The 26,372-nt window shown below is 42.5% G+C and overlaps 1 protein-coding gene and 1 pseudogene across 2 annotated transcripts in view; one reads left to right on the top strand and one right to left on the bottom strand.

The window, feature by feature from the left end:
- The window catches only part of ZC4H2 (zinc finger C4H2-type containing), a 73,043-nt gene extending 52,067 nt beyond the window's left edge, over positions 1 to 20,976 (bottom strand). Inside the window, exon 1 of the mRNA XM_081080799.1 lies at positions 20,820 to 20,976. Within this exon, the coding sequence (XP_080936925.1) occupies positions 20,820 to 20,872 (53 nt within the window). The 5' untranslated portion in view covers positions 20,873 to 20,976. The remainder of the gene's footprint in view (positions 1 to 20,819) is intronic.
- A 2,921-nt stretch (positions 20,977 to 23,897) lies between these two features.
- Positions 23,898 to 24,614, top strand: LOC308511423 (ATP synthase subunit gamma, mitochondrial-like; annotated as a pseudogene). Its single transcript has one exon. The product of its transcript is annotated as an ATP synthase subunit gamma, mitochondrial-like (transcript).
- The last annotated feature ends 1,758 nt before the right edge of the window (positions 24,615 to 26,372 follow it).

A 26,372-nucleotide genomic window follows, 5' to 3' on the forward strand; every position in this document is an offset into this window, starting at 1 on the left:
AAATCATATCAAGCATTTTCTCAGATCACAGTGGAATGAAATTAGAAATCAACTACAGTAAAAACACCCAAAAAACATTCCAACACATGGAGACTAAATAGCATGTTATTAAACAATGAATGGATTACCAACAAGATCAAGAAAAAAAATAGAAAGACTTCCTTGAAACAAATGAAAATGAACACACAACAACCCAAAATCTCTGGGACACAGCAAAAGAAGTCCTTAGAACAACGGTTCTCAACCTGTGGGTCGCGAACAATGTAAATACATCTTGCATATCATATATTTACATTACGATTCATAACAGTAGCAAAATTACAGTTATGAAGTAGCAACAAAAATAATTTTATGGTTGGAGGTCACCACAACATGAGGAACTGTATTAAAGGGTTGTGGCATTAGGAAAGTTGAGAACCACTGCCTTAAAGGGAAGTTCATAGCACTATAGGCCTATCTCAAAAAAAAAAAAAAAAAAAAAAGAGAAATCAACAATAAACTATTTAACCCTACAACTTATAGAACAAGAAAGAGAGAAATAAGAAAAGCCCAAAGTAAGTAAAAGGAAGGAAATAAGATTAGGGCAGAAATAAATGACATGGAGACAAAAAAAAAAAAAATCTATGACATAAAGAGCTGGTTCTTTGAAAAGATAAACAAAATTGATGAACCGTTAGCCAGACACATCAAGACCAAAATAAATAAAATCAAAATCAAAAAGTGTAGAAGTAACCAATGACACCACAGAAATACAAAGGATTGTAAGGAAATACTATGAACAACTACATGCCAACAAGCTGGAAAATGTGGATGAAATGGACAAATTCCTAGAAAAATACAATCTCCAAAAACTGAATCAGGAAGAATTAGAAAACCTGAATAGGCCAATAACAACTTATGAAATAGAAGCAGTAACAAAATCCTGGGTCTGGACAGCTTCACAGGTGAGTTTTACCAAACATTCAAAGAAGAAACAGCACCTATTTCCTCAAACTACTCCAAAAAATCCAAGAGGAAGGAACACTTCCAAGCTCTTTTTATCAGGCCAGCATTACCCTAATTCCAAAAGCAGAAAAAGGTACTACAAAGAAAGAGAATTATAGGCCGATATCCCTGATGAACATAGATGCTAAAATCCTCAACAAAATACTAGCAAATCAGATCCAGCAATATATTATACACCATGACTAAGTGGGATTTATTCCAGGGATGCAGGGATGGTACAATATTCACAAATCAATAACCATGATACATCATATAAACAAATTGAAAGACAAAAATCACATGATCATATCAATAGATGCAGGAAAAGCATTTGACAAAATCCAACACCCATTTTTGATAAAAATCCTCAACAAAGTGGGAATAGAAGGAGCATATCTCAACATCATAAAGGCCATATATGATAAACCTATAGCAAACATCATACTCAATGGGCAAATACTAAAACCATTTCCCCCAACAACAGGAACAAGACAGGGATGTCCACTTTCACCACTCTTATTCAACACAGTACTAGAAGTGCTAGCCATAGCGATCAGACAAGAAGAAGAAATAAAAGGCATCTAAATTGGAAAGGCAGAAGTAAAACTCTCATTATTCACAGATGACATGATATTATACATAGAAAACCCTAAAGACTACACCAAAAAACTACTAAATTTAATAAATGAATCTGGCAATGTAGCAGGATACAAAATCAACACCCAAAAATTGATGGCATTTTTATACACCAATAATGAATTCTCAGAAAGAGAAACTAAACAAGAAACCCCATTTACCATTGCAACAAAAAAAAAAAATAAAATAAAATATTTAGGACTAAACCAAAGAGGCAAAAGACCTGTACTGGGAAAACTACAGGACATTGAAAAAAGAGATAGAAGAAGCTATAAACAAGTAGAAGACTGTACTGTGTTCAGGGACTGGTAGAATCAACATCATTAAAATGTCCATACTACCGAAGGCAATCTAAAGATTCAATGCAACCCCTATTAAAATACCAACAGCATATTTCACAGATCTAGAACAAATTTTCCAGAAATGTATATGGAACCAGAAGAGACCCCAAATAGCCACAGCAATCTTGAGAAAGATGGAAAGTTGGAGGAATCACAGTACCAGATTTCAAGTTATAGTACAAAGCCACTGTAATCAAAACAGCCTGGTACTGGCACAAGAACAGGCATATAGGTCAATGGGACAGAACAGAGACCCCACAAATCGACCTAATCCATTATACTCAATTAATATTTGACAAAGGAGGCAAGAGCATACAATGGAGTCAAGACAGTCTCTTCAATAAATGGTGTTGGGAAAATCGAACAGATACATACAAAACAATGAAACTAGACCACCAACTTACACCATACATAAGAATAAACTCAAGATATAAAAGTTAAAAGTAAGTCGTGAAACCATAAAAATCTTAGAAGAAACCATATGCAGCAAAATCTCAGACATCTCTTGTCGCAATACATTTACAGATACATCTCCTAGGGCAAAGGAAACTAAGGAGAAATTTTAAGAAATGGTACTACATAAAAATAAAAAGCTTCCACACCACAAAAGAAGCCATCAACAAAATGAAAAGAGAGCCCACTGCATGGAAGAAAATATTTGGCCATTATACATCTGATAAATGGTTAATATCCAAAACATATCAGGAACTCATACAACTTAGCAGAAGAAGACAAACAACCCAATTAAAAAATGGGCAAAGGACCTAAATAGACACTTCTCCAAAGTGGAATGCAAATGGCCAAGAGACATATGAAAAAAATGCTTAAAGTTTCTGATCATCAGAAAGATGAAAATTAAAATGACAATGAGGTATCACCAAACACCTGTCAGAATGGCTACCTACCATCAACAAGTCAACAAATGACAAGTGCTGGCAAGGATGTAGCCAAAAGGGAGCCCTAGTGCACTGCTGGTGGGAACGTAGACTGGTGCAGCCATTATGGAAAACAGTATAGAGTTTCCTCAAAAAATTAAATATGGAACTACCATCTGACCCAGTGATCCCACTTCTAGGAATATATCCTACGAAACCCAAAATGACAATCAGAAAGAATGTATGCATCCCTATGTTCATAGCAGCACAATTTACAATAGCTAAGATCTGGAAACAGCCCAAATGCCCATCAGTAGATGAGTGGATAAAAAAAGCTATGGTACATTAATACCATAGAATAGTATGCAGCAGTAAAAAAGAAGAATCTCTTACTCTTTGAGACATCATGGAGGGACTTGGAGAATATCATGCTAAGTGAAATAAGTCAGTCAGAGCAAGACAAGTATCACATGATCTCACTCATAAGTGAAATCAAAGTTACAAAATAATCTGATGAACAGAGTGGATCCAAAGACATGGACGCATGGAACAGAGTGCAGAATCTCGGAGGGAAGGTGAGCGAGTGTGGGTGAGTGAGAGGTAATCAACCAAGGACCTTGTATGCATATATGCATGGCCCATTCACACAGATAATGAAGAGGTGAGAGCCTGGGGCAGGGGGTGGGGGCAGACTAGAGGGGGTCAGTTGGGGAAAAATGGGGGCATATGCAATACTTTCAACAATAAACATTTCATTAAAAAAAGATAATCTACCCAAGAGAAATGAATACATTTTACCATCAAAGACTTACAAGCAAATGTTTAGAGCAGCATCCTATATAATAAAGAGCTAATATGCTAATTAGACCAAACAGCAGAACGACTGTCCGGACGACCTTCCAGATGAAACCGGGGCTGCAAGGGCCGGCAGAGGCTGCGAGGGGCTGTGAGGGATGAGCCCCTTGCACGAATTTCGTGCATCGGGCCTCTAGTTATCCATAAGAACCAAAAGGCGGAAACATCTCAAATGGTTGTAAACTGGTGAGTGAATAAATATGTGGTATACCCATACCATGGAACAAACAATATAGAAACTCACTGATAGATACAGAAAAAACAGACTGACAGTTATCAGAGTGGAGGGGGTTTGGGAGGCTGGGTGAAAAAGGTGAAGGGAAGCAAAAAAGTACCCCCAAACTCATAGTGAGACAACAGTATGATGATTACCAGAGGGAAATGGAAGTGGGGGAGGTAGAAGAGAATAAAGGGGGTTAAATGGTACAGAAAGAGACTTCACTTTCAGTGGTGAACACACAATATGGTGTACAGATAATGTGTTGTGGAATTGTGCACCTGAAACCTGCATAATTTTAATAACCAATGTCACCCCAATAAATAATACTAATTAAAAATAAATTAAAAAAAGAAATACTGATACATGTTACAATGTGTATGAGCTTCAAAAAATATGCTAAGTTATATGCAATTATCCTGAAAAGACAAATCTGTAGAGGCAGAAACTATATTACTGGTTGCCTGGGGCTGTGGGTATATAAGAGATTTCTGAAACTGGGCATAAGGGCTTTGTTGGGGAGATAGAAATGTTCTAAAATTGTATTGTGTTTAGTTGTAAAACTGTAAATTTACTAAAAGTCATCGAATTGCACAGATAAAATGGATGGTTTCTATGGTATGTAAATTATAACTCAATTAAGCTGTTAAAATATATCCTCTAATGGCTTCTTACTATACACAGAATTAAATCTAAACCCATATCATCATCTGAACCCACATTCTAAGCCCTTTCTACTCCTCTATCCCTGTCTTACCAGGACAATAAATGAATGACTTGCCAAAAGGCTTGTGTAGAGGAAATAAGAAAATAGATTTCTAACTGAGTTAGTCAATTGAGGTCCCCAAGAAGAATGAGAAGAGTGTTAATAATGAAAAAAGAAATGGGAACTCATTGCCCTTTTGGATGATTGTCTTTACTGTGCTTTTCAGGCTTAGTATCTAATCCTTATCCGTCCACCCTCTATCCGGCAACTGGGTAATTTGGGTTAAGATTAAATCTAAGTAAAAGGCCCTTCCTTTCTGAAATCTACAGAGTGGGAATCATACCAGACGCGCGCGCATGCACACACACACACACACACACACACACACACACACACACTAACTTCCTTCTCTGTACATTTTCCATGAATCAAGCAGACCAAAAAAAAAAATTATTAACTAAGCACCATTTACCCAACAGTGTAATGGATCCTGTGTGTGACCCATGAGTGCTAGGTCTGATCAAGTAATTGAATTGATACTCCCTCCCCTGGGAACTGACCTTTAGACCATTTTAATGGGCATTCCCTTTCACTTAGACCACATTCCACTTGCTAGTACTATTATCTTTCTCCTCTGGACTTTCCCAGGATCCGGACCCACTCAGAGAGTTCCCTGCTGAAAAAGCCCACCTAGAGTCCTTTAAAACCTCTGACTCCCCTTCCCTGAGTGCTGGGCCATTTTGGGGCTCAGCCCATCTGATATCCAGATGATCTCATAAATTTATAATTCTTTACCCCTTTGGCCTCATGTGTTCCTCCTTTGGCAACCCTAACAATGAGAAGACCCCTTCCTTCAAATAAAAATAATTGATTGTGATCCAATGCAGAAAACAGACCAAATCATAACTGTTAAAGTTGAAGTGGAAGTGGGACCCCCAGAGTCCTTATTCTCTCTTCAAATCCTACCCTAGCTAACTCTACCAGAGTTCACGTTGACATACCTCCCTGGCACTCCCAGGGCTCCTCAGAAAATTATTTGCAAGCTTTCAAACAAATCCATCCTCTTCATTTCAGAGATGAAGAAACAAATGTCCAGAAAGGGAAAGGAACTAGCCGAAAAGGAAGCAGATATGGTCAACTGAGTCCTCTAAATGTAAAGACTTACACATAAAGCAAATTGAAACCCAGATGATTATAAACACAAGAGCCTTTTAGATACTGGCACTATATCATATTTCTCTCTGTAAATTCCATGTCATGTATCACACTGATTTGGTCATCAGTGGGGATCAAAAATTACATTTGGAGGACAAAAATGAATGAAAATAGGTAGTAAATCTCAGATACTGATTGTAATTTTAGTAGACTCAGAGAAAGAGACATCACCATGGGTGTGTGGGGGGAGATTTCATTCATTCATTTAACTTTCGCTAAGAGTCTACAAGTGCCAAAAACTGGGAAAGAATTGGGTTAAGAAAGTGGTACATTTCACAATGGAATACTGTGCAGCTGTGAAAAAAGAAGGATCTATTACCCTTTGAGACAACAAGGAGGGAGCTGGACATTAAGTGAAATAAGCCAATCAGAGAAAGACAAACCCATATCACCTCAAGTACATGTGGAATCTGATGATCCAGAGACATGGAAGCATGCAACAGACTGATGAGTCTCAGAGGGAGGGGGATGGAAAGAGATTAACCAAATAACTTATATGCATATATGCATAACACATGGACACAGACAATAGTGTGGTGAAGCCCTGGGGCTGGGGTGGGAGTTGGGAGGAGAGGGTCAATTGGGGGAAAATGGGACATCTGTACTACTTACAATAATACTTTTAAAAGGCTTTATTTAATAATAATAATAATCTATACTAATAAAAGGGTAATATGCTAATTAGACCAGACATCGTCCAGACGTCATTCCAGAAGTCCTTCCTGATGAAGCCGGGGCCAGGGGGAAGCCCAGGTCCTGGGTGCCTGCAGGCAGCCCGGGGGAAGCCAGCCTGGGTTCCAGGTGCCTGCTGGCAGCCGGAGAAGGGAAGCCTGGGTCCTGGGTGCCAGAGGGAAGCCAGTGCTGGTAGCCAGGGGAAGGAAGGCCTACTCTTGCACAAATTTTTGTGCATCGGGCCTCTAGTAATAATAATAAGATATTATTTGAGGGTTCCAGCAACTGTGCTAGACACTTTACATGCTAATTTATTCCTATTCATAACCATATGAATAAGGTATATTTAACTTTATTTTTACAGATGAAATTTTTCAGGCTAGGCGAAGTCAAATGAGTTGTCCAAGATTGCAAAGCCAAGTGGAAAATCCAGTGTGCTGAGCCTGATTATTTTTCCAACATAGTAAGGAGCTTTCCTCATACACTGGATTCCAAGCCATGGAAAACAAACCAATAAGGCAAAGTCTTGTTTTGGGTCAATCACTAATTTTAAGGTGAACAGGGGCACATGATGGAACTTCTTAGAACCTTAGAAGCGCTGCCTGAGGATTGGGACTCAGTGTAGCCTTGCAGAGTTGTTAGATGACTTCATGAGATGAAATCTATGGAATGCTCAGTCCTACAAGTGAGGAAATCATCCATGTTATCAAAGGACTGACTTTATGTGGAGAACTTCTTAATTAAATCTTCCCAAAAGGTAAAAGTGTAGGTGGTGTGGCCACAGAATCCCAGGAAAACCACAGAATATTTAGGGTTTCCCACAATCACAAGGGCCACAGTTTTCAGACAGAGTCCTGGTCCAAAACAAAAACAGTCAAGTGGCTAACTTCTTTCCAATGGCCCTTTGCTGGCTAATGTGGAGGAAGGGTGAAGAGGAGAAGAGGTTTTGGGGCAATGGATCATCCATTCCTGGGGCAAATTTGGCAGGCTCATCTGTCACCCAGCTTCAGAGGTAACTTAACCCCAACCCTCACTCAATAAGCAAGGTAAGACAGCTGGGACATGTAGGACTCGAGGATGGGCAGATCAAGTGAAAACACTAGCTAGTAGAGATGTCTGGAAAATTTCTCAGATTTATTGATCAGCTAAGGGAATGGTGAGAAGTGGACAGATCCAGAATATATTATGTATGCAAAAACCCAGTTCTTACTAATGCAATGGTTTTCCAAGTGTGGTCCCTGGACCAGCAGCAAAAGCATTGCTTAGGAACTGTTAGAAATGCAAATTCTTAGGTCCCACTTCAGATCTAATGAACCAGAGACTCAACATGAAACCCAGCAATCTATGTTTTAACAGCCCTCCAGGTGAAGCCTAATGAAGACTCAGGTTTAATAACCACTGTGCTAATGTTTCACATGCACAGGGTCAGGAGAGGGAGATATGAACAATGATTCCAGATTTTTGGATGGGGGGACATTTACTAGTGCTGGGGAAGACTAGAAAAGGAGAATGTTTGGGGGTGGAGTGGAATTGAGAGTTTTCTTGGGGCCTGTTTGAGATGACAGCTATACACCCAGTGGGATTGGTTAAGTGGGAAGTTGGATATGTGAGTCTGGAACTCAGAGGAGAGATCAGAGATATTCACCTTAATTCTAAGATCCTTGAGAACAGGCCTAATCCATTTTACTGGCTTTCACAGAATATCCCAGCCCTGTGTATGGCCTAGAGCAGGTGCTTGGTAAATGTCACTGAATGAAGAAAAACCCAGCTTTTCCTTCCTCCTCTAATCTGGTGAGATCACTGCCTAAATACCAAGTGTTCTTCTATTTAATAGCTATTTGCTTATCTGGGAAAGCAAGCTACTGTCAAGACAGCAGGTTTCTTAGAACAGTCCACCCTGAAGACTTTCTTACATAGCTCACTACCAAATGCCAATTCCTTTCCATTCCCTCTTCAGTAGCCAGCATTGATTGGCTTAAACTACTTATCCCTAAGTCCCAGAGGTCTCAGCTGTTCTGTGATTTGCTCTTGAGTGAGCACTCAAGCCAGCTGAGAGAGGAGCCTGCTGAAGCTGCTACAGCAATGACGGACAGATGAAGGAAGGAAGGGAGGAAGGAAGGAAGGAAGGAAGGAAGGAAGGAAGGAAGGAAGGAAGGAAGGAAGGAAGGAAGAGAGGGAAATGTATGAAACAGGAACTTCTGTGTGAATAAAAGATAGCAGCAGCAGATAAGATCAGAAAGTTTTGTCTGGGACAGACTTGTGGGGGAAAGGGGCATGAATACCATGGCAACAATTATAGTGCCTGTCCAATAGACACAGCAAAAAATGACCTACAGTGAGAAATGAATTTCACATTGTAACCCAATACACACATACATAGATATAAAACAGAAACAAAAGTTTCCACAAAAAATACCTACTATTTCTTATGCAATGTTTGCTAATATTTCTCTTATTCTTTTATTTTTTATTAAAGTTATTGGGGTGACATTGGCTAAAAAGATCGTATAGGTGATACATGATCTGTATATTGCATTGTGTGCCCACCACCAAAAGTCAAATCATCTTCCATCACCATATATGTGTCACCCTTTACCCTTTCCTACCCCAACCCTTCCTTCTAATAACTACCACACTTTTGTCTGTATCTATGAGTTTCGGTTTTATATCCCACACTAGAGGCCCAGTGCATGGATTCGGGCACCGGTGGGGTCCCTTGGCCTGGCCTGCGGGGATTGGGCTGAAGCTGGCTCTTCAACATCCCCTGAGGGGTCTCAGATTGAGAGAGGGTGGTTCACGGGTGACCCACCCTGGAATCAGGCTCCCTCCTCTCTGGTTCCGGGTGCATCAGCCGAGAACCGCAGCTGCCAAGTCACCGCAGCTCAGCAGCTCCTGTGTTGAGTGTCTGCCCGCAGATGGTTAGTGCACATCATAGCTACAAGTCAGACGGTTGGATGGTCACCTAGGCTTTTATATATATAGATATGAATGAAATCATATGGGTCTTAGCTTTTTCTGACTTATTTTGCTTAGCATGATATTTTCAAGGTCCATCCATGTTGTTGCAAATGACAGTATTTCATCTTCATTATGGCTGAGTAGTATTCCATAATGAATACTACTTTATCCAATCCTCTATTGAAGGACACTTTGGTTGTCTCCATGTCTTGGCCACCATGAATAATGCTCCAATGAACATAGGGGTGCATATATCTTTGCAAATAAATGTTTTTGAGTTTTCTTGGTTATATACCCAGAAAGGGATTGCTAGGTCATATGGCAGCTCTATTCTTAATTTTTTTTTGAGGAACCGCAAAATAATATTTTTTACAAATGCTACTAGCAACTGATTAATTCATTTCATGATATGCTAATGGTTTATAACCTGTGTTTTGAAAAATACTGCTATAGACAATTGAAAGTCAGTGAATATGTTTGAGGAACAAAATAACATCACTGCTTTAGGAAGTTTGTTCTCACATCACTGTAGATGGCATTGAAGATGGGGGGGGGGGGTTGGGGTAGGGGAGAGCAAAGACAAAAATATAATTCTATAGGAGGAAATGGATACAGCATTACAAATATCCAGGATAGCCATGATGAAGGAGATGAGTATGGAGATGGAGAGTGAATATGGAATGGAGAGTGGGACAGGAATTTGAGTTAGATGTTGAAGGTAGAAAGAGTAGGACTTAGTAAGTGATCAAGAGGTGAGTTATAAAAAGAAAGGGTAATCAACATTGACATTCATGTCTCAATCTGAGGGAACTGTGCAGAGAATGATAGCATTAAACCAGAGATTAGGTGGAGGAGCTGGATTGGACCAGGAAGAGATAAAGTCCGAAGAGTTAGCTAATTCAAGTTGTGTCTGTGGAACAACAAGGTGGACAAGACCAATAGGCTGTGGGATGTATTGGGCTAAAGCTTGGAAGGAAGGTAGGGGGTAGAGATTTGGGAACTGAGGGATAATTGAATCCATGGGAGTATAAGAGATCACCCAAGAGAATCTGTAGTAAAAACAGAACACACAGGATAGAAACTTACACTTGGGAGGACCTATTTAACACCATAATATTTACTTCCAAAATGAGTTTTTCCTTTCTTAAGTGAACAAAGTTCATTGTGTATGAATAGGGACATGGGTGTGTACAATGTGTGTGCATGGATGTCATGTGCATGTTAAAAGAGATATTAGTATGCATTTGGGGAGCTAGTAAAGGGCTCTAGTTCATCTAGGGGTGGCTGTATTTTCTCTGCCTCATGGATTCTCCTCTTTTCCATTTTCCTCTTTTTGTTTCATTCTTTTCTTCCCCTTTCCACATATCCAATGCACCTTCATCACCACTTGAAAGTTTAAGGAATGTATGGGCAAAATAGACCAGTGTGGAATTTGTGGTATAAGATCTGGAGCATAGTGTTGGAGTGTGGTTGGGTTGGGCATGTGGTCAGAGTCAGGAGTGGGGAATGGTCAGTAGTGGGAGAATCCACTCCTGAGACATTTCCCACTTTAAATTCTGCCACTGGTGTATGTGAAAACTAAGTATGAATGTATATATTTCATGGCCTATGCTGGGGAGGGGCGGGGTTGGCTCTCAGTTTGACTTAATCAGGTATTTAGGTGATGTTGCCATTATCCCTGCTACTTCTGCCTAGAAATATCATTACTATTATTTTTTAACAGAAATAGGTGGCTCTGTTCATACCTTGAAGGGATTTAATGATAGAATAGTTGAAGAACTGTGAATCATGGTTAATCAGATTATTAGCATTTGTTGAAATGTGTATGCCATGAGAATACGAAGATATATTTTCTCTTTCCTTTATGTGTTACCAAAGATATTAGCTAACCTCTATGGCCTCAGTATCTTTTATCTGTAAAATGGGGATAATTTCTACCCCAAATTTCCATTAGAAAGATTAAGTATTAAATGAGCCAAGAGCTTTGAAATTAGTAACTATCCAACAAATGTTACCTCCTTTCTCCAGATCTTCTACCCTTCCTTTGCTTCTTCCTTCTTTCAACCTCCCATGCATGTTTACCTGTCCATATGTGTACATCAAGTACATATATGTAATACTTTCCTCATTCCAAATTCTTAAACCCAGTGGTGTAACCTTTGTATATTACTGTAAAATTGTCAAAAGAAGAATAATTTAAATCACTTTTGGTGCACACACATCTAGAAATTTTAAGTCTTCTTGGTGGATTGACCCTTTCTGATTATGTCATGTCTGACTTTGTCCCTGGGTGTTTTCTTTGATTTGAAATCTGCTTTATCTGATACTAATATAGCTGCTCCTGCTTTCTTCTGATTACTGTTTGCCTGGCACCTTTTTTCTATTCTTTTTACTCTCAACCTAGTTGGTCACTATATTTGAAGTAAATTTACTGTAGACAGCATATAGGTGGGTCATGTTTTTTAAGTCCACTCTGTCTTTTAATTGGTATATTTAGGCCATTTCTATTCCACATAATTATCAATTATGTCTAAGTCTGCTGTGTTTTTTGTTACCTGTTTGTTGTTTTTAGTTTTTCAGTTTCTTTGTCCTGCTTTTATGTGGGTTACTTGTACATTTTTTCAAATTCCATTTCTGTATAGCCTTTTTAGTGTTTTCTGTATTATATTATACTAGTGACCCGGTGCACGAAATTCGTGCACGGGGGAGGGTATGTTCCTCAGCCTGGCCTGCACCCTCTCCAATTTGGGACCCCTTGAAGGATGTCCTACTGCCAGTTTACAGGGATCGGGCCTAAACCGGCAGTCGGACATCCCTCTCGCAACCCAGGACTGCTGGCTCCTAACCACTCACCTGCCTGCCTGCCTGCCTGATTGCCTCTAACCACTCTGCCTGCCGGTCTGCTTGCTCCCAACTGCCCCCAACCCTTGCTGCCAGCCTGCTTGCCCCCAAATGCCCCCCTGCCAGCCTGATCACGCCAAACTGCCCCCCCTGCTGGCCTGCTCGCCCCTACCTTCCCTTCCAAATGGCCTGCTCATCCCCAACTGTCCCGCTCAGCCCCAACTGTCCCCCTGCTGGCCTGCTCACTCCAAACTGCCCCCCTGCTGTCCTGATCACCTCCAACTGACCCCCACTGATGGCCTGCTTGTCCCCAACTGGCCCCCCTGCTGGTCTGCTTACCCCCAACGGCCCCGCCCCCCACCAGCCTGATCACCCACAACTGCCCTCCCCTCTTGGCCTCTAACCGCCTCTACCTTGGCCCCGCCACCATGACTTCGTCCAGAAGAACATCTGGAAGGTCTCCCAGTCTAATTAGCATATTACCCTTTTATTAGTATAGACTAGAGGCCCGGTGCACAAAAATTTGTGCACTCGAAGGGGAGGGAGGGTCCCTCAGCCCGGCCTGTGCCCTCTCGCAGTCTGGGACCACTCGGGAGATAAAGATCTGCTGGCTTAGGCCTGCTCCCAGGTGGCAGAGGGCAGGCCCAATCCCTAGGTGCAGCCCCTGGTCGGGCTCAGAGCAGGGCCAACTGGGGAGTTGGGGCGCCTTCCCCTGTCATGCACAGAGCAGGGCAGACTGGGAGGTTGCAATGCCACCCTCAGTCATGCTCAGGGTAGGGCCGATTGGGGGGTTGGGGCACGGCCCCCTGTCACACTCAAGGCAGGGTCGATGGGGAGGTTGCGGCGCCACCCCCTGTCACGCACAGAGCAAGGCCCATCAGGGGGGTTGGGGCTCCGTACCCTATCACGTTAGGGCAGGGCCAATCAGGGGGTTGGGGAGCTCCCCCCTGTCATGCACAGAGCAGGGCTGATAGGGGATTTGGGGCACCAGCCCCTGTCACACTCAGGGCAGGGCAGATCAGGGGGTTGGGGTGCCGCGCTCTATCACCCACAGAGCAGGGCCAATCAGGGGGTTGGGGCGCCGCCACTGTCACACTCAGGGCAGGGCCAATGGGGAGGTTATGGCTCTACCCCATCACACACAGAGCAGGGCCCATGGGGGGGGGGGGGTTGGGGCGCCACCCTCTATCACCCACAGAGCAGGGCCAATCAGGTGGTTGGGGCGCCGCCACTCTCACACTCAGGGTAGGGCCAATGGGGAGGTTATGGCTCTACCCAGTCACACACAGAGCAGGGCCCGTGGCGGGGAGGGGGTTGGGGCGCCACACCCTGTCACACACAGAGCAGGTCCGATCAGGGGGTTGAGGTGCCTCAGCCTGTCACACATAGAGCCGCAGGGCGATCAGGGTGTTGGGGAGCTCCCCCCTATCAGGCACAGAGCAGGGCTGATCAGGGGGTTGGGGCGCCTTCCCCTGTCACAAACAGAGCAGGGCCGATAGGGAAGTTGTGGCCCCGCCCCCTGTCACACACAGAGCCACAGGGTGATCAGGGGGTTTGGGCGCTGCCCCGTCACACTGATCCCGGTGCCGGGAGGCCTCTCGGCTCCGCTGATCCTGGTGCTGGGAGGCCTCGTGGCTCTGCCTATCCCAGTGCTGGGAGGCATATTACCCTTTTACTATATAGGATAGAGGCCTGGTGCACAGGTGGGGGCCAGCTGCTTTGCCCTGAAGGGTGTCCTGGATCAGGATGGGGGTCCCCACTGGGGTGCTCCAGCCTGGGTGAGGGGCTGAGGGCTGTTTTCAGGCCGACTGAAGCTCCCAACTGCTCCTTTTTTCCTTTTTGTTTTGTTTATTCTGGGCCAGCTTTAGCTCTGGCTCCAGCTCTGAGGCCTCTGCTGCTGAAAAAGGTATCTGGTTTGTTTGGGTTCTATAATCAAAACAATGTATAACTCCAGCTCTGAGATCCCGGGCTTGCTGAAAGCAGGTTTCTGGGGTTTTGTTTAACTTCTATATTTGTTACAATGTTTCTTAAACTACAAGCTCAGAGGCCGGCAAGGCAGGCGGGGAATGTTGGAGTCCTCCGTCACTGAAGCAAGCAAGCCTCATGTTAGTTTCAAGCTGCCTGGCTGCCGGCCGCCATCTTGGCTTGCAGTTAATTTGCATATATCACTGATTAGCCAATGGGAAGGGTAGCGGTCGTACGCTAATTACCATTTTTCTCTTTTATTAGATAGGATATACACTAGAGGCCCAGTGCGTGATTGAAATCTCACGAGGAGGCACCCCACGGGGGGCCAGACCCGCACCTGACCCGCATAGCACCTGCCACCACATTGTGTCGGCTGGGGTAGGGACATGCTCCGAGCTGCGTGGCCACTCGGAGCACACCCCCACGTGGTTGTGTCCACTGGGGTGGGGGCAGGTGCTCCTGTGTGTTGTATCTCTGCTCCGGCCTGCCCCCAGCCCCAGCCCCTCCCTGTGTTGTGTCTCCATTCTGGCCTGCCCCAGCCCCAGTCTCCCTGCGGCTGCTGGGGTGGGGGCGGTACACAGTCCCCTCCTGTCCATCTGCCTGTGCAGCTCCTCCTGAGCGGACGTGACACTCAGCTAATTAGGCCGGTCTATCTTTGCTGTTTCAAGGAACCTGGCATATATGGCATACTGTTATTAATATGTTTGCTCACCTTCTTGGCACTATGTGTTTTAACCAAGGTCACCTCTCTGAGAAAGGTTGTTTCCCCAGGTAGGGATTTTCCCCTGAAGTTAGGGAGGGAATAAAACCCCTTAACTAAGTGCCAGGCGGGTAATTAATCACTTTAACTACGAACAATCATGCTTAAGCTACATAATCTTTACTCCCTGGAATGGCGATAAGAAACACCCTAACCTTTGGAATAGAGATTGATAGGATTGGAATCAACTGGTATAAATACAGATGTAACAAGACAACAGGACACAGAACCTAGACACAGAACCTAGAGACAGAACATGGCAAAAGATCCTTGACAGAAACTGGCCACAGAAACTAGAGAGAACCTAGCGAGAGAACATGGCTAGAGAACCTAGACACAGAACTTGGCTGGAGATCCTAGACAGAACTTGGGTGGAGATCCTAACCAGATCCTGGCTAGAGATCCTGGCTAGGCTGCTGATCAACTGAACGCTGTCTTCGTGTCATTCCTTCTTTGCCGACTCCGTCCACACCTTTGGGGACCCCTGGACCTGTTGAGGTTGGACCCCAGCATATGGTGCCTGAACAGGGACCCCTAGGTAAGCCCCACTCTCGGGATGGATAGGACTCCACCGTAGGAAGAGGGTGGATAGTCTTCGCCGACACCGTCCACACCTTTGGGAACCCCTGGAACAGGATTCCCCTAGGTAAGCCCCCCCCATTGAGAACCCCCACATTCGGGACGGATAGGACTCCACCAGGGTGCTGCAAACCCCCCTACAGAGGATAAGTAGGGTAAGAAGGTAGATAGTACAGAACTTAGATTGAGAAGATGTGCCATACTGAGTCCAAAGAAAGAAGACTCCGTATTGATCTTTTAACACATATGCTTGCTAGCAGAGGAGTTAAGGTTACGCCCAGTCAGACGGAATGTTTTATACAAGAAGTATGCCCATGCTTTTCTGAGGAAGGAAAGGTAAATGTAAAGGCATGGGAGGAGGTAGGCCCAAGGAGCCTTATCCTTAACCCCACTGCAGCCTTTCCACCCCGGGAAAGTGCAGGATTGGCAAGCTCTCCCTGGGGTGATAGATCAGGACTCAGGTAATAGCGGAAAGCGCCAATCCTACTCTTAAAATGGATACAAGAGAGCATTTGGGGTTTTTCTTTTTAATGCTTGCTTTTAAAAAATAAAAAAGGGGGAATTTGCCAGGAGCCGGTCCATCCTTGCTGTTTCAAGGGACCTGGTATATATGGCATACTGTTCTTAATATGTTTGCTCACCTTCTTGGCACTATGTGTTTTAACCAAGGTCACCTCTCTGAGAAAGGTTGTTTCCCCAGGTAGGGATTTTCCCCTGAAGTTAGGGAGGGAATAAAACCCCTTAACTAAGTGCCAGGAGGGTAATTAATCACTTTAACTACGAACAATCATGCTTAAGCTACATAATCTTTACTCCCTGGAATGGAGATAAGAAACACCCTAACCTTTGGAATAGAGATTGATAGGATTGGAATCAACTGGTATAAATACAGATGTAACAAGACAACAGGACACAGAACCTAGACACAGAACCTAGACACAGAACCTAGAGACAGAACATGGCAAAAGATCCTGGACAGAAACTGGCCACAGAACCTAGAGACAGAACCTAGCGAGAGAACCTGGCTGAAGAACCTAGAGACAGAACCTGGCTACAGAACCTGGATAGAACATGGCAAGAGAACCTGACTAGAACCTGGTGACTGAACCTGGCAACAGAACCTGGACAGAACCTGGCAACAGAACTTGGCAGGAGAACCTGGATAGAACCTGGCTGGAGAACCTGGCTAGAGAACCTGGTGACAGAACTTCGCTGGAGATCCTGAACAGAACTTGGCTGGAGATCCAGACCAGAACTTGGCTGGAGGTCCTGGCTGGAGATCCTGCCTAGAGATCCTGGCTAGGCTGCTGATCAACTGAACGCTGTCTCCATGTCATTCCTTCTTCGTCAACTCCGTCTACACCTTTGGGAACCCCTGGACCTGCTGGGGTTGGACCCCAGCAGCATATTCCGTTTATATAGATAATTTATCAGTCTTCTGATGTCATTTTACCAGTTCAAGTGAAATATAGAAGCCTTATCTCCCTTTTAAATCCCTTTACACTGTTTATATATGTCTTAAATATTTCCTCTACATACATTGAGAACATGAAACTGTGATAAATTTTGATCCAATCCTCAAAGAGAACTTTAAAGGAAATTATATTCTGTTGTATTTACTCATGTTTTTGCCTACTGTGTTGTCTTCCAAGAACTTACTGTAGCCCTAGCCAGTTTGGCTCAGTGGATAGATCATCGGCCTGAGGACTGAAGGATCCAAGGTTTGATTCCAGTCAAGGGCATATGTCCAGGTTGTGGGCTCAATCCCCAGTAGGGGGCATGTAGGAGGCAGCCAATCAATGATTCTCTCTCATCATTCATTTTCTATCTCTCTCTCCCTTTTCCTTCCTCTCTGAAATCAATTTAAAAATAAAATAATTTTTTAAAAATAATTTTTAGTCATTCTTATAGGGTAGACTTCCTACTGATAAATTCCATTTCCTTTCACCTAAGAATGTCTGACTATCTCTATTCTTTAAAGATATTATCACTGGACAAAGAATTCTAGGTTGATGATTCTTTTCCTTCAGCACTTGAAAAATATTGTTCCTCTTCACACTAGGGCTTCATCTGATGAGAAACCTGCTGTTATTCTATTTATTTTTCCTCTAAAGTTATAGGCAAGGTGTTTTTCCTGGACTGCTTTCCAGATCTTTTCTTTGCCGTCTGTTTTCAGAAGGTTGACTAGGATGTGTTTTATGTGAATTTCTCTGAGTTTATCTTGATGGTGTCTGTTTAGCTTCTTGAAACTGGAGGTTTCTGTCCTTGGCTCAATTTGGGAAGCTTTTATCCACTCTTTCTTTAAGTACTTTTCTAGTCCTGAACTCTTTCTTCTCTCTTTCTGAGACTGTTGACATGAATGTTAACATAAATGTAACTATTAACATGAATATAAATAGTCCCACAGATTTGGAGGCTCTGCTCAATGCTTTTTTTTTAATCTTCTTTTTTGGGGAGAGGGGCATATAATTTCCCTTTGTTGTTCAGCTTGGGTGATTTTTATTGTGTTTTTTTTTTGTTTAAGCTGTCTGATCCTTTTATGTTTCCCCCATCTTTCTATTGAGCAAGATTTTAGACAATGGAATACTACTTGACCCAAGAAAAGATGAAATACTGCCTTTTGCAACAACTTGGATGGACCTTGAAAATATCATGCTAAGTGAAATAAGTCAGACAGAAAAAGAACCATATGATTTCACTCATATGTGGGATATGAAACTGAAAGCAACAAATAAACAATAAAAACAAAAAAAAACAAACATTCAGACATCAGTATTGTGGTTACCAGAGGGAAGGGAGTGGGAATGAGTAACAGGTAAAGGGGGTCAAATATATGGTAACGGAAGATGACTTGACTTTGGGTGGTGTGCACACAATGCAATATTCAGATCATGTATCATAGAAATGTATACTTAAAACCCATATAAATGTATTAATTATTGTCACCTTAATAAATCTAATTAAAATATTTTAGAGTTTTTAAAGGTCTTTTTTGGCTACTGTATTTTTTCAGTTCTCATATTTCTATATGATTCGTCTTTATGTTATTTCTTTGTTGAGATTTTCTACTTGTATGATGAGATTTTCTATTTTATCATTTGTTTCAGGGGTGTAATTACAATTGCTCATTAAAGCTTTTTAAGTTGGCTGCTTTAATTTCTTGCCATATAATTCTAACATCTATGCCATCTCATTGCTGGCATGTTTATTTTCTCTTGTCATTTAAGTTGATAACCTGGATATGGCATGTGATTTTTTTAAAAAATTAAATTTGAACACTCTGGATCTCTTTTAAAAATTTTTTTTTTTGCAGGCCTTCTTTTACATGTCATTTTGAAGAGAAAGGAGCCAGTAGATGTCTAGGTTCTCCACTGAGTCTCTGGCTGACATCCAGGTTGGGTAGGGGTTTCATGTTTATTGCTGGTTGGGGACAGGAGTTCAACCCTTTCTCTAGGCCTTTGATAATCTCATACTACCTAGTAGTGGTAGAAATTACTGGTTAAAACTGGTGAGGGTAGAAGTCATACACCCCCATTTGATTTTCACCGTGAGGGATCACTTTTCCTTGCTCCCAACTGTTCCTTCTCTTGGAGTTGGGCAGGGGCTTCTTTAAAATCTAGTAAAAGTTTAGGCTCTACACTTGCATACCTAAGCTTCTGATTAGCTACATTGTTATTATGACAGCGGGCTTTTTCCTGCACCAAGTTATCTCACTCCCTATCTCCTGGTGCTTTTGCAGGAAAAAAAATGGAACATGTCACCTCTCCATCCCTTCTAAGACCCTCTATGCTACGGGATAGAATGGGAAGACCCGAGCCTCTGCATGCATATTGACTGGGTTCCTGTCAAAATCTAGCATTTCAAGTTGTTTGGCTCTGGAAAAGTTATTTAAATTTTCTGAGCTTCTATTTTCCCAGTTGTAAAGGAGGTGTAGGAAGCTCTCAGGTCTCTTGCTGAAAGAAGCAATAGTAGGTAAAAGGGCTTGGCCCACCATGGGTTCAATAAATAATATTTCCCTTCCTTTTACTCCCTTGCAGAAGTAAAGATGCATATAACCCCTCCAAATGATAAAAAAGTCAAGGTGCATCCCCATAAAGTGGGAGTCTCATTCTAGGTATTGACTCCAAAGGTAAATTTAAATCTCTTCCTAAGTCTTATTTATTAAATTGACACATTTTATATCCCCCCCTCTTTCTCTCTAGGTTCCTGGAAAACACTAAAGGGAGACAGCTGGACCTATGTCACCCTCAAAATTAGGGTGGAGGCTGGAGGGGGCAGTGCTCTGGCAGAGGAGGGCAGGTGATTGAATGCCTGGTGCTGGCCCAGGCAGTCCACTTGCTGGGCGCTATTGTATTCTGAGCAAGGACAACTCGTCGCCTAGCCAAAGCCACTCCCAGAGGGAAAGAGCGGTAGGGAGGGGGAAGCACCAGGCAACTCTCATTTTGCCTGCTTGCCCTTCACCTCTGGCACCTAAGAGCAGCTGCTGTGATCGTACTAAGTGATGCAGAACCTCCTCCCCAGTCTCCATTGCTCCTATCCCCTTTGCAGAGCACGGGATAAGAGGGGAAGAAAGTGGTGAATGAGTGGAAAGCAAATATACACGCGGGAGCCAGTGTTCGCCATCCTCCCAATCCTGGCCTGCTGGGATTCCTCAGCACTCCCAGCCGGTAGTCCATGGCAGCAGCCACCAGCCCCAACGCACTAGACTTTGCTCTCAAAATGCTCACCCGAGCTCCAAATCCTGAAGTTGAATGGGAGACTGAAAAAAATCTCGACACCTGAAGATCAAGGAGCCTAATACACCTTGGAGCCAACAAACACTGAAAAAAATAATGGGTCCAAGAATGCCACCTCTCAACTCCCAACCCATGAATAAACTGTCTTGGATAAACACCTCCCCTCCACCTCACCACACCGCCGTAATCCCCATCTGGCTTTCTCTGCCACATCTGGTGGCCACATCTGGTGAGGTCTCTCTCCGTCAGTGACTCTGTTTCTCCGTCTTTCTCACTATATATAATCTGTCTCAACTCTCCCAACCTCCTACCCATCCTTGAAATTCCTGGTGTACGGGTTCCTTTGCCACCCCCGCCCCCCTCAGCAAGTAGCCCAACAATAGATACTTTACAAGGTAATTCAGCCTTCTACCTCAGGAAGGGAATGGGGAGGGGGGCTACAAGGGGGCTTGGAGGCGCTACAACGTTCCACTTACCTGATCTCTTTAATGCTTTCCAATTTGCACATTATTTCTTGCTCATCTGCCATGCTTTTTACTTTCAATTTCACGTCCCGAAAAATGTACAAACACACACATCCAGGGATACAATAGACACAAAGTAACCACCTCCTCCCGGCATGGGGCTCTGAGTCTGTGCAGTAGGGACTTGAAGAAGGCCTTGGGAGCTGTAGTCGCAGCTCCAGGGCCAGTCAGGCAGACTGGGAGCCTGCAGGACTACAAATCCCAGAAAGCCAAGCGACATACGCCTATTTTTCTTCCTGCAAACGCACTTTAAATCAATTTGTCACAGATAATTATGCCAAAGGTTGTGAAGAGTGCAAAGGAATGGTGATATTTGTCCCGTCCGCGGAAAAATTATGAGGAAAAATTATCCCAGAAGGCAGCAACAGGAAAGATGAGAGATATACACCCCTCCTGGGGCCCTCACGTCTACTTACCTAGGAAAGGATATCAGAAGTTGCTAATTAGTGAACACCTGGGCTGGAGAGAAACCCTGCTTGGGGATTCACTTTGAGAAGTGTTTAGTCCGCTGCCTCGGAACAAGTGCGTTTGGTATTCAGATGCATATGAAGTGAGGGGGGAATGTGGGGGGGGGGGGGGAGGTGGCTGCTAAAGCTGGGGCTTGGAGAGGTGACTGTTTCTTCTGGCCCTACCTCCATTAGACAGTTACTGAGCTCAGATTTGGGGGGAGACAGTGAGGGAGGTGAAGATAAATAAAAGCAAGTCATTGCCTTTGAGGAGCAGGAGAGACAGAAAGGTAACTCATTAACTACATTGCACTGTGCTGGCATAATATAGGAATTAATAAGGTGTAACCTGAAGAAAGAATATGCAAATAGGTCTCAAAAAGTGGCTGTGAATTTGCCAGACAATTGGGGAGGATGAACTTCCTGGAAGAGAACTTAACACATACAGAAAGGAAAGGACAAGTTGCCCAAGGCATCTGGAGCATAAGGTTCATATATGGTGTGTTCAGGTGGGAAAGAGAAGTGGGAGATATATCTAGAAAAGGTAGGTTAGAGCTAGATTGTAAAAGAATTTGAATGTCATAATAAAGAGTTTAGACTTAATCCTATAAGGCGCACATTCCTCCAATACACATTTATTAATTGCTTACTGCATGTCAAATAATGCCAAGTTATTTAATGTTTCCAAAGAGAAGTGCTAAGTTTGGAGGGATGTCTTAGGGAGGTGACTCTAGAGGCAAAATGGAGAATGATTTAGAGAAGATGAGAGCACGCACAGGCCCAGGGAGCTAGGCTTTGGACAAAAGAAGAATTCTGACTCACTCCCAATTAAAGATGAGTGGAAACTTTCTCTGATTGAGCTTGCACTTATTTTCTGGGCCTCAGTTTCTTCCGATGGTGCTGGAGAAAAATTAGTGGAACATGAGTCTCAGGACATTCTGAGTGTCCACAATGATTTTAAGAGCTTTCTAGGAGTGGAATTGAAGCCCTTCTTTTCTTTGGATCTCAGACATGATAACTTTCACAATGAGGAAATTCTCCCTGGTTTCTAGTTTAATAATTTCCTATTGGGCTTTAAGATCCTTGTGCTACTAGTAATCATTTGAAGACTATTGAGTTGGGTTGTCATAAAGACTGTGGATCTAAACTACCCTAACCATGGAGTCCAGAGCCAAGAACAGGCCCCAGACCTATCCTATAAAAGGAGGGGTAGGGAACAAGTCTGTGTAAGTGCCTGGCATGTATCAGCCACTGTGCTGAGAGCTGAATGTATAGAGCAGCCGTGGGCAAACTACGGCCTGCGGGCTGGATCCGGCCCGTTTGAAATGAATAAAACTAAAAAAAAAAAGACTGTACCCTTTTATGTAATGATGTTTACTTTGAATTTATATTAGTTCACACAAACACTCCATCCATGCTTTTGTTCCGGCCCTCCGGTCCAGTTTAAGAACCCATTGTGGCCCTCGAGTCAAAAAGTTTGCCCACCCCTGGTATAGACCCTCATTTCATCCTCACAACCACCCTTAAGGGGATAAGTAGATTCATTCCTTTTTACAAGAAAGAAAATTGGCTCAGAAAGTGGCTTGGCCAAAGCCATATAGTAAGTTACAAAGCTAAAGCCTGGGCCCAAATTGAACAAAGTTACTTGCAGATTAAGAAAATGAATATATATGAAAAAAAATATGGAGACTAAAAGTAAAATGAGCTCTTAGATGTATATATTTATGTCAAATATAAATTGCTTTACAATATGAGTTAACTTTGGTTTGAGGGGAAATAGAGGGTATGTTTGGAGATGTGTGGGAAGCAATTTAGGAATGGCCTTTAAGGTTTTAGAACTGATGTCTCTTCTTCTACTATTTACTTCCTCTTAGAATCTTTACCTAACACTAAGTTCACATGCCTGGCAAGGGTCTAGATGTGGCTTTGTATCTGTTTAAATTTAAATGTTGATAGCTTTACAATCTGATTATAAGAGTAATTTGGCAAATAATATTGTCTTTTAAGCCTCACCAAAAACCCTATTTCACAGTTGGGGAAACAGGCAAAAAGAAGGAAAGGACTTATTCAGAGTCACCCAGCATGTTTGATACAGAATCAGGACTCCTGACTCAGAGCCCTTTGCTCTTTTCATAGCTCCGCACAGCCTGTATCAGTCTGCTACTGCCTCCATGGAATCCAAATGCTTTTACTACTTCATCCAGATGGTGCACTCCAATACATGGAACCTGTCAAGGGCCAAGTTATGTCCCATGGACATTAAAGAGAGATGACAGTTAATGTAGCAAAAGGGGCCTTTGAGGAAGGTTTGTGCTATTTGTAACAATTAAGATGTCCAATTAAGGAAAATGTTCATAAGCCTCTTAGCTTCCATGGTTTTGTCTTGGCTCCTTGACCTCTTTAATAACAGTGTTACCTTGTCCTTGCTGAGTTGTAAGAAACCAGGCTAACAATAACAGGAAGGAAAATATTCCAAATAATGAGAGGGGAATAACTGAAACCAACCTTTAGCAGGGCCAGTACCACTGTGTTTTCTGAGGAGGGCTTCACTGGGGTCTTGCCCTGGGCCATGCAGCTGCAAGTTCAAAATATGGAAACTTTGAAAGATATTACCAGGTGACTAAAGTCAATCAAAAACATCTAGAAAATTACTAAATATATTAAAATAGGGGCAGCAGCTTGAGCTGAGAGGAAGATGAAACCAGCTCAAGTGTATGGAACAGGATCTTCGGCTCTGTATAAAAAAGCTGATATTAAGGTCCCTGAACACAAGAAGAAACATCTCCTTATTGGTGTGTCCTCAGATGGAGGGCTTTGTGGCACTAACTAGTCCTTAGTTGCTAAACAGATGAAAAGTGAAGTGGCTATGCTCACAGCAGCCAGGAAAGATGTTGGAATTGGTGATAAAATTAGAGGTATACTTCTGACTAGTTTCTGGTGACAGTCCAAGAGTGGGAAGAAACCCCCCTAGTTTTGTAGGTGTATCAATTATTGCCCTAGAATTATTACATTTTAGATATGAATTTGAGGAAGGAGCTATCATCTGTAATCAAGCTGAGTCTGTCATCTCTCACAAGACAGAAGAAAAGCTTATCTTTTCTCTTAATACTATTGCAAGTGCTGAAAGCACGAGTATCCACGATGACATTGATGCTGACATGCTACAAAATTACGAGGAATACAGTCTGGCCAACATTCTGAGATGATTGAAAAATTGACTTTGACTTTCAGCTGCACCCGCCACGCTGTCAGCACAAAAGAGTTGATTGAAAACATCTCTATTGCTACAGGTCTGAATTAATGAAAATCAATTTTCATCCTCAGACAAGAGATAAAGAAATAAAATTCAGGCAGATAATTTTGATTTTAGTTTACTGTTGTCCTGGTTGGAATAAATTATTGGTTCATTATTTCAATTACTGAAGACAGAAAGATATTTGTAAATTATCTTACAATAAGCAACTTACAATAAGAAAAAAAGAGATGGGGAATAAAAGGAAACCATTGCCTTGGCCCCTTCTCCTAAAGCAATGCTTAAAATAATATATTCAAGCCATGATGGCATCCTTCTCATAGTAAGTATTCAATAACTTTCAATAGATCAGAAGTCTGTAGTAGGTGAGAGAATATTTAGGAGTTGTGCTACTAAGAAGTTCTAATGCATTATTTTATTAGAAAAACTGACTGATTTGAAGTGGTAATAAAAATCTTATTCCTATAGAGATCAACATTGTCCATGTTGCTAAGAAACAGGTAAGGATGGCAGGCTATGTTCGGGTGAATACTATTATAATGGAAGGAATTAGCGAAGAGGAAGACAACCAGTTTCTTGTGGACATGATACTCTCAAGGAATAGATTAAGATTTAAAGAGTAGAGGCCAGAATGTTTGAATTTATATATATATATCACCGTGTTTAAATAATAAACTGAACTAAGAGAGGAAGCAGAGCTGCAACAGCTTTCGATCTGAATTGCTTGCAAAATACTAAATTTCTCAAGTTAGGTTTCTTAATTAGCATTTCTAAGAGAAAAATGAGCCAATGTTTTCGGGCCATTCAGCCAAGAAATATTTATTGTGTATATATTATGTCAGGCACTAAGCTAGATAGCAGAGATCCCATAGTAGATATGACAAACAGAGCCTGCCCTCACCAAACTTGCAGTTTAGTTGGAGAGGCCAGTTGATACAAAGATCAGACACATTAACATATAGCTATAGCCAGCGATTAGGGATTCGAGGAAGTCTAGGTTCTGTGAGCACACATAATAGGAGAACCAACTTAGTCCTGGGAAGTGGGCCTGGGACAGTCAGGGAAATGCTTCCAGGAGGAGTCCTGATATTCCAAGCAGAGGAACTAGGCAGGACAAAAGGGAAGGAGCAGGTGGCATCAAGGATACTTTCATGCAGTCAGCCATCAGATATTTCTTTGGCATCTAAGACATGCCAGAGACTCTTCTAGGTACTGGGAATATAGTGCTTTGTATGTATTAAGTCAGTTTAATCCTTGTAATGACTCTATGAAGTATTACTATTATTATCTCCATTTTACAGAAAAGTGAAGACATAGAGAAGATAAGTAATTTTCCCAAAGTCATTCAGCTAATAAATGGCAGAACTGGGATTTAAATTCAGGCAGTCGGACACTGGAAGACATGCTCTTAGCCACTATGTTTTATTGCTTCCCTAAGATTACTGTCCTTGTGAAATTTACTTTCTAGTGGAAGGAGCCAGATAATAATCACAGAAAAGAAAAAATAAACAAACAAATATGATAATTTGGGTAGATATAAGGCCAATAAACTAACTAAAAGAGAATAATGGAATAGAGTGTTGGCAGAAGGGAGAGTGTTTTAGATAGGATGGTCAGGAAAGAATTCTCTTTAGAGAAGACACTGAAGTAGAGACCTGAAGAGGAGTCAGCCATGCAATGATATTCCAAGCAGAGGGAATAGGCAGTGCAGTGATCCTGAAACAGGAATATGCTCGGCCTATGATAGAAAGTAGGCAACCCTCTGGCTGATTGAGGGGAGCAGTAGTAGATTGAGGAGGTAGGAAG

The sequence above is a fragment of the Myotis nattereri genome, assembly GCF_964212035.1.
Source record: "Myotis nattereri genome assembly, chromosome: X".
NCBI lineage: Eukaryota > Metazoa > Chordata > Mammalia > Chiroptera > Vespertilionidae > Myotis > Myotis nattereri.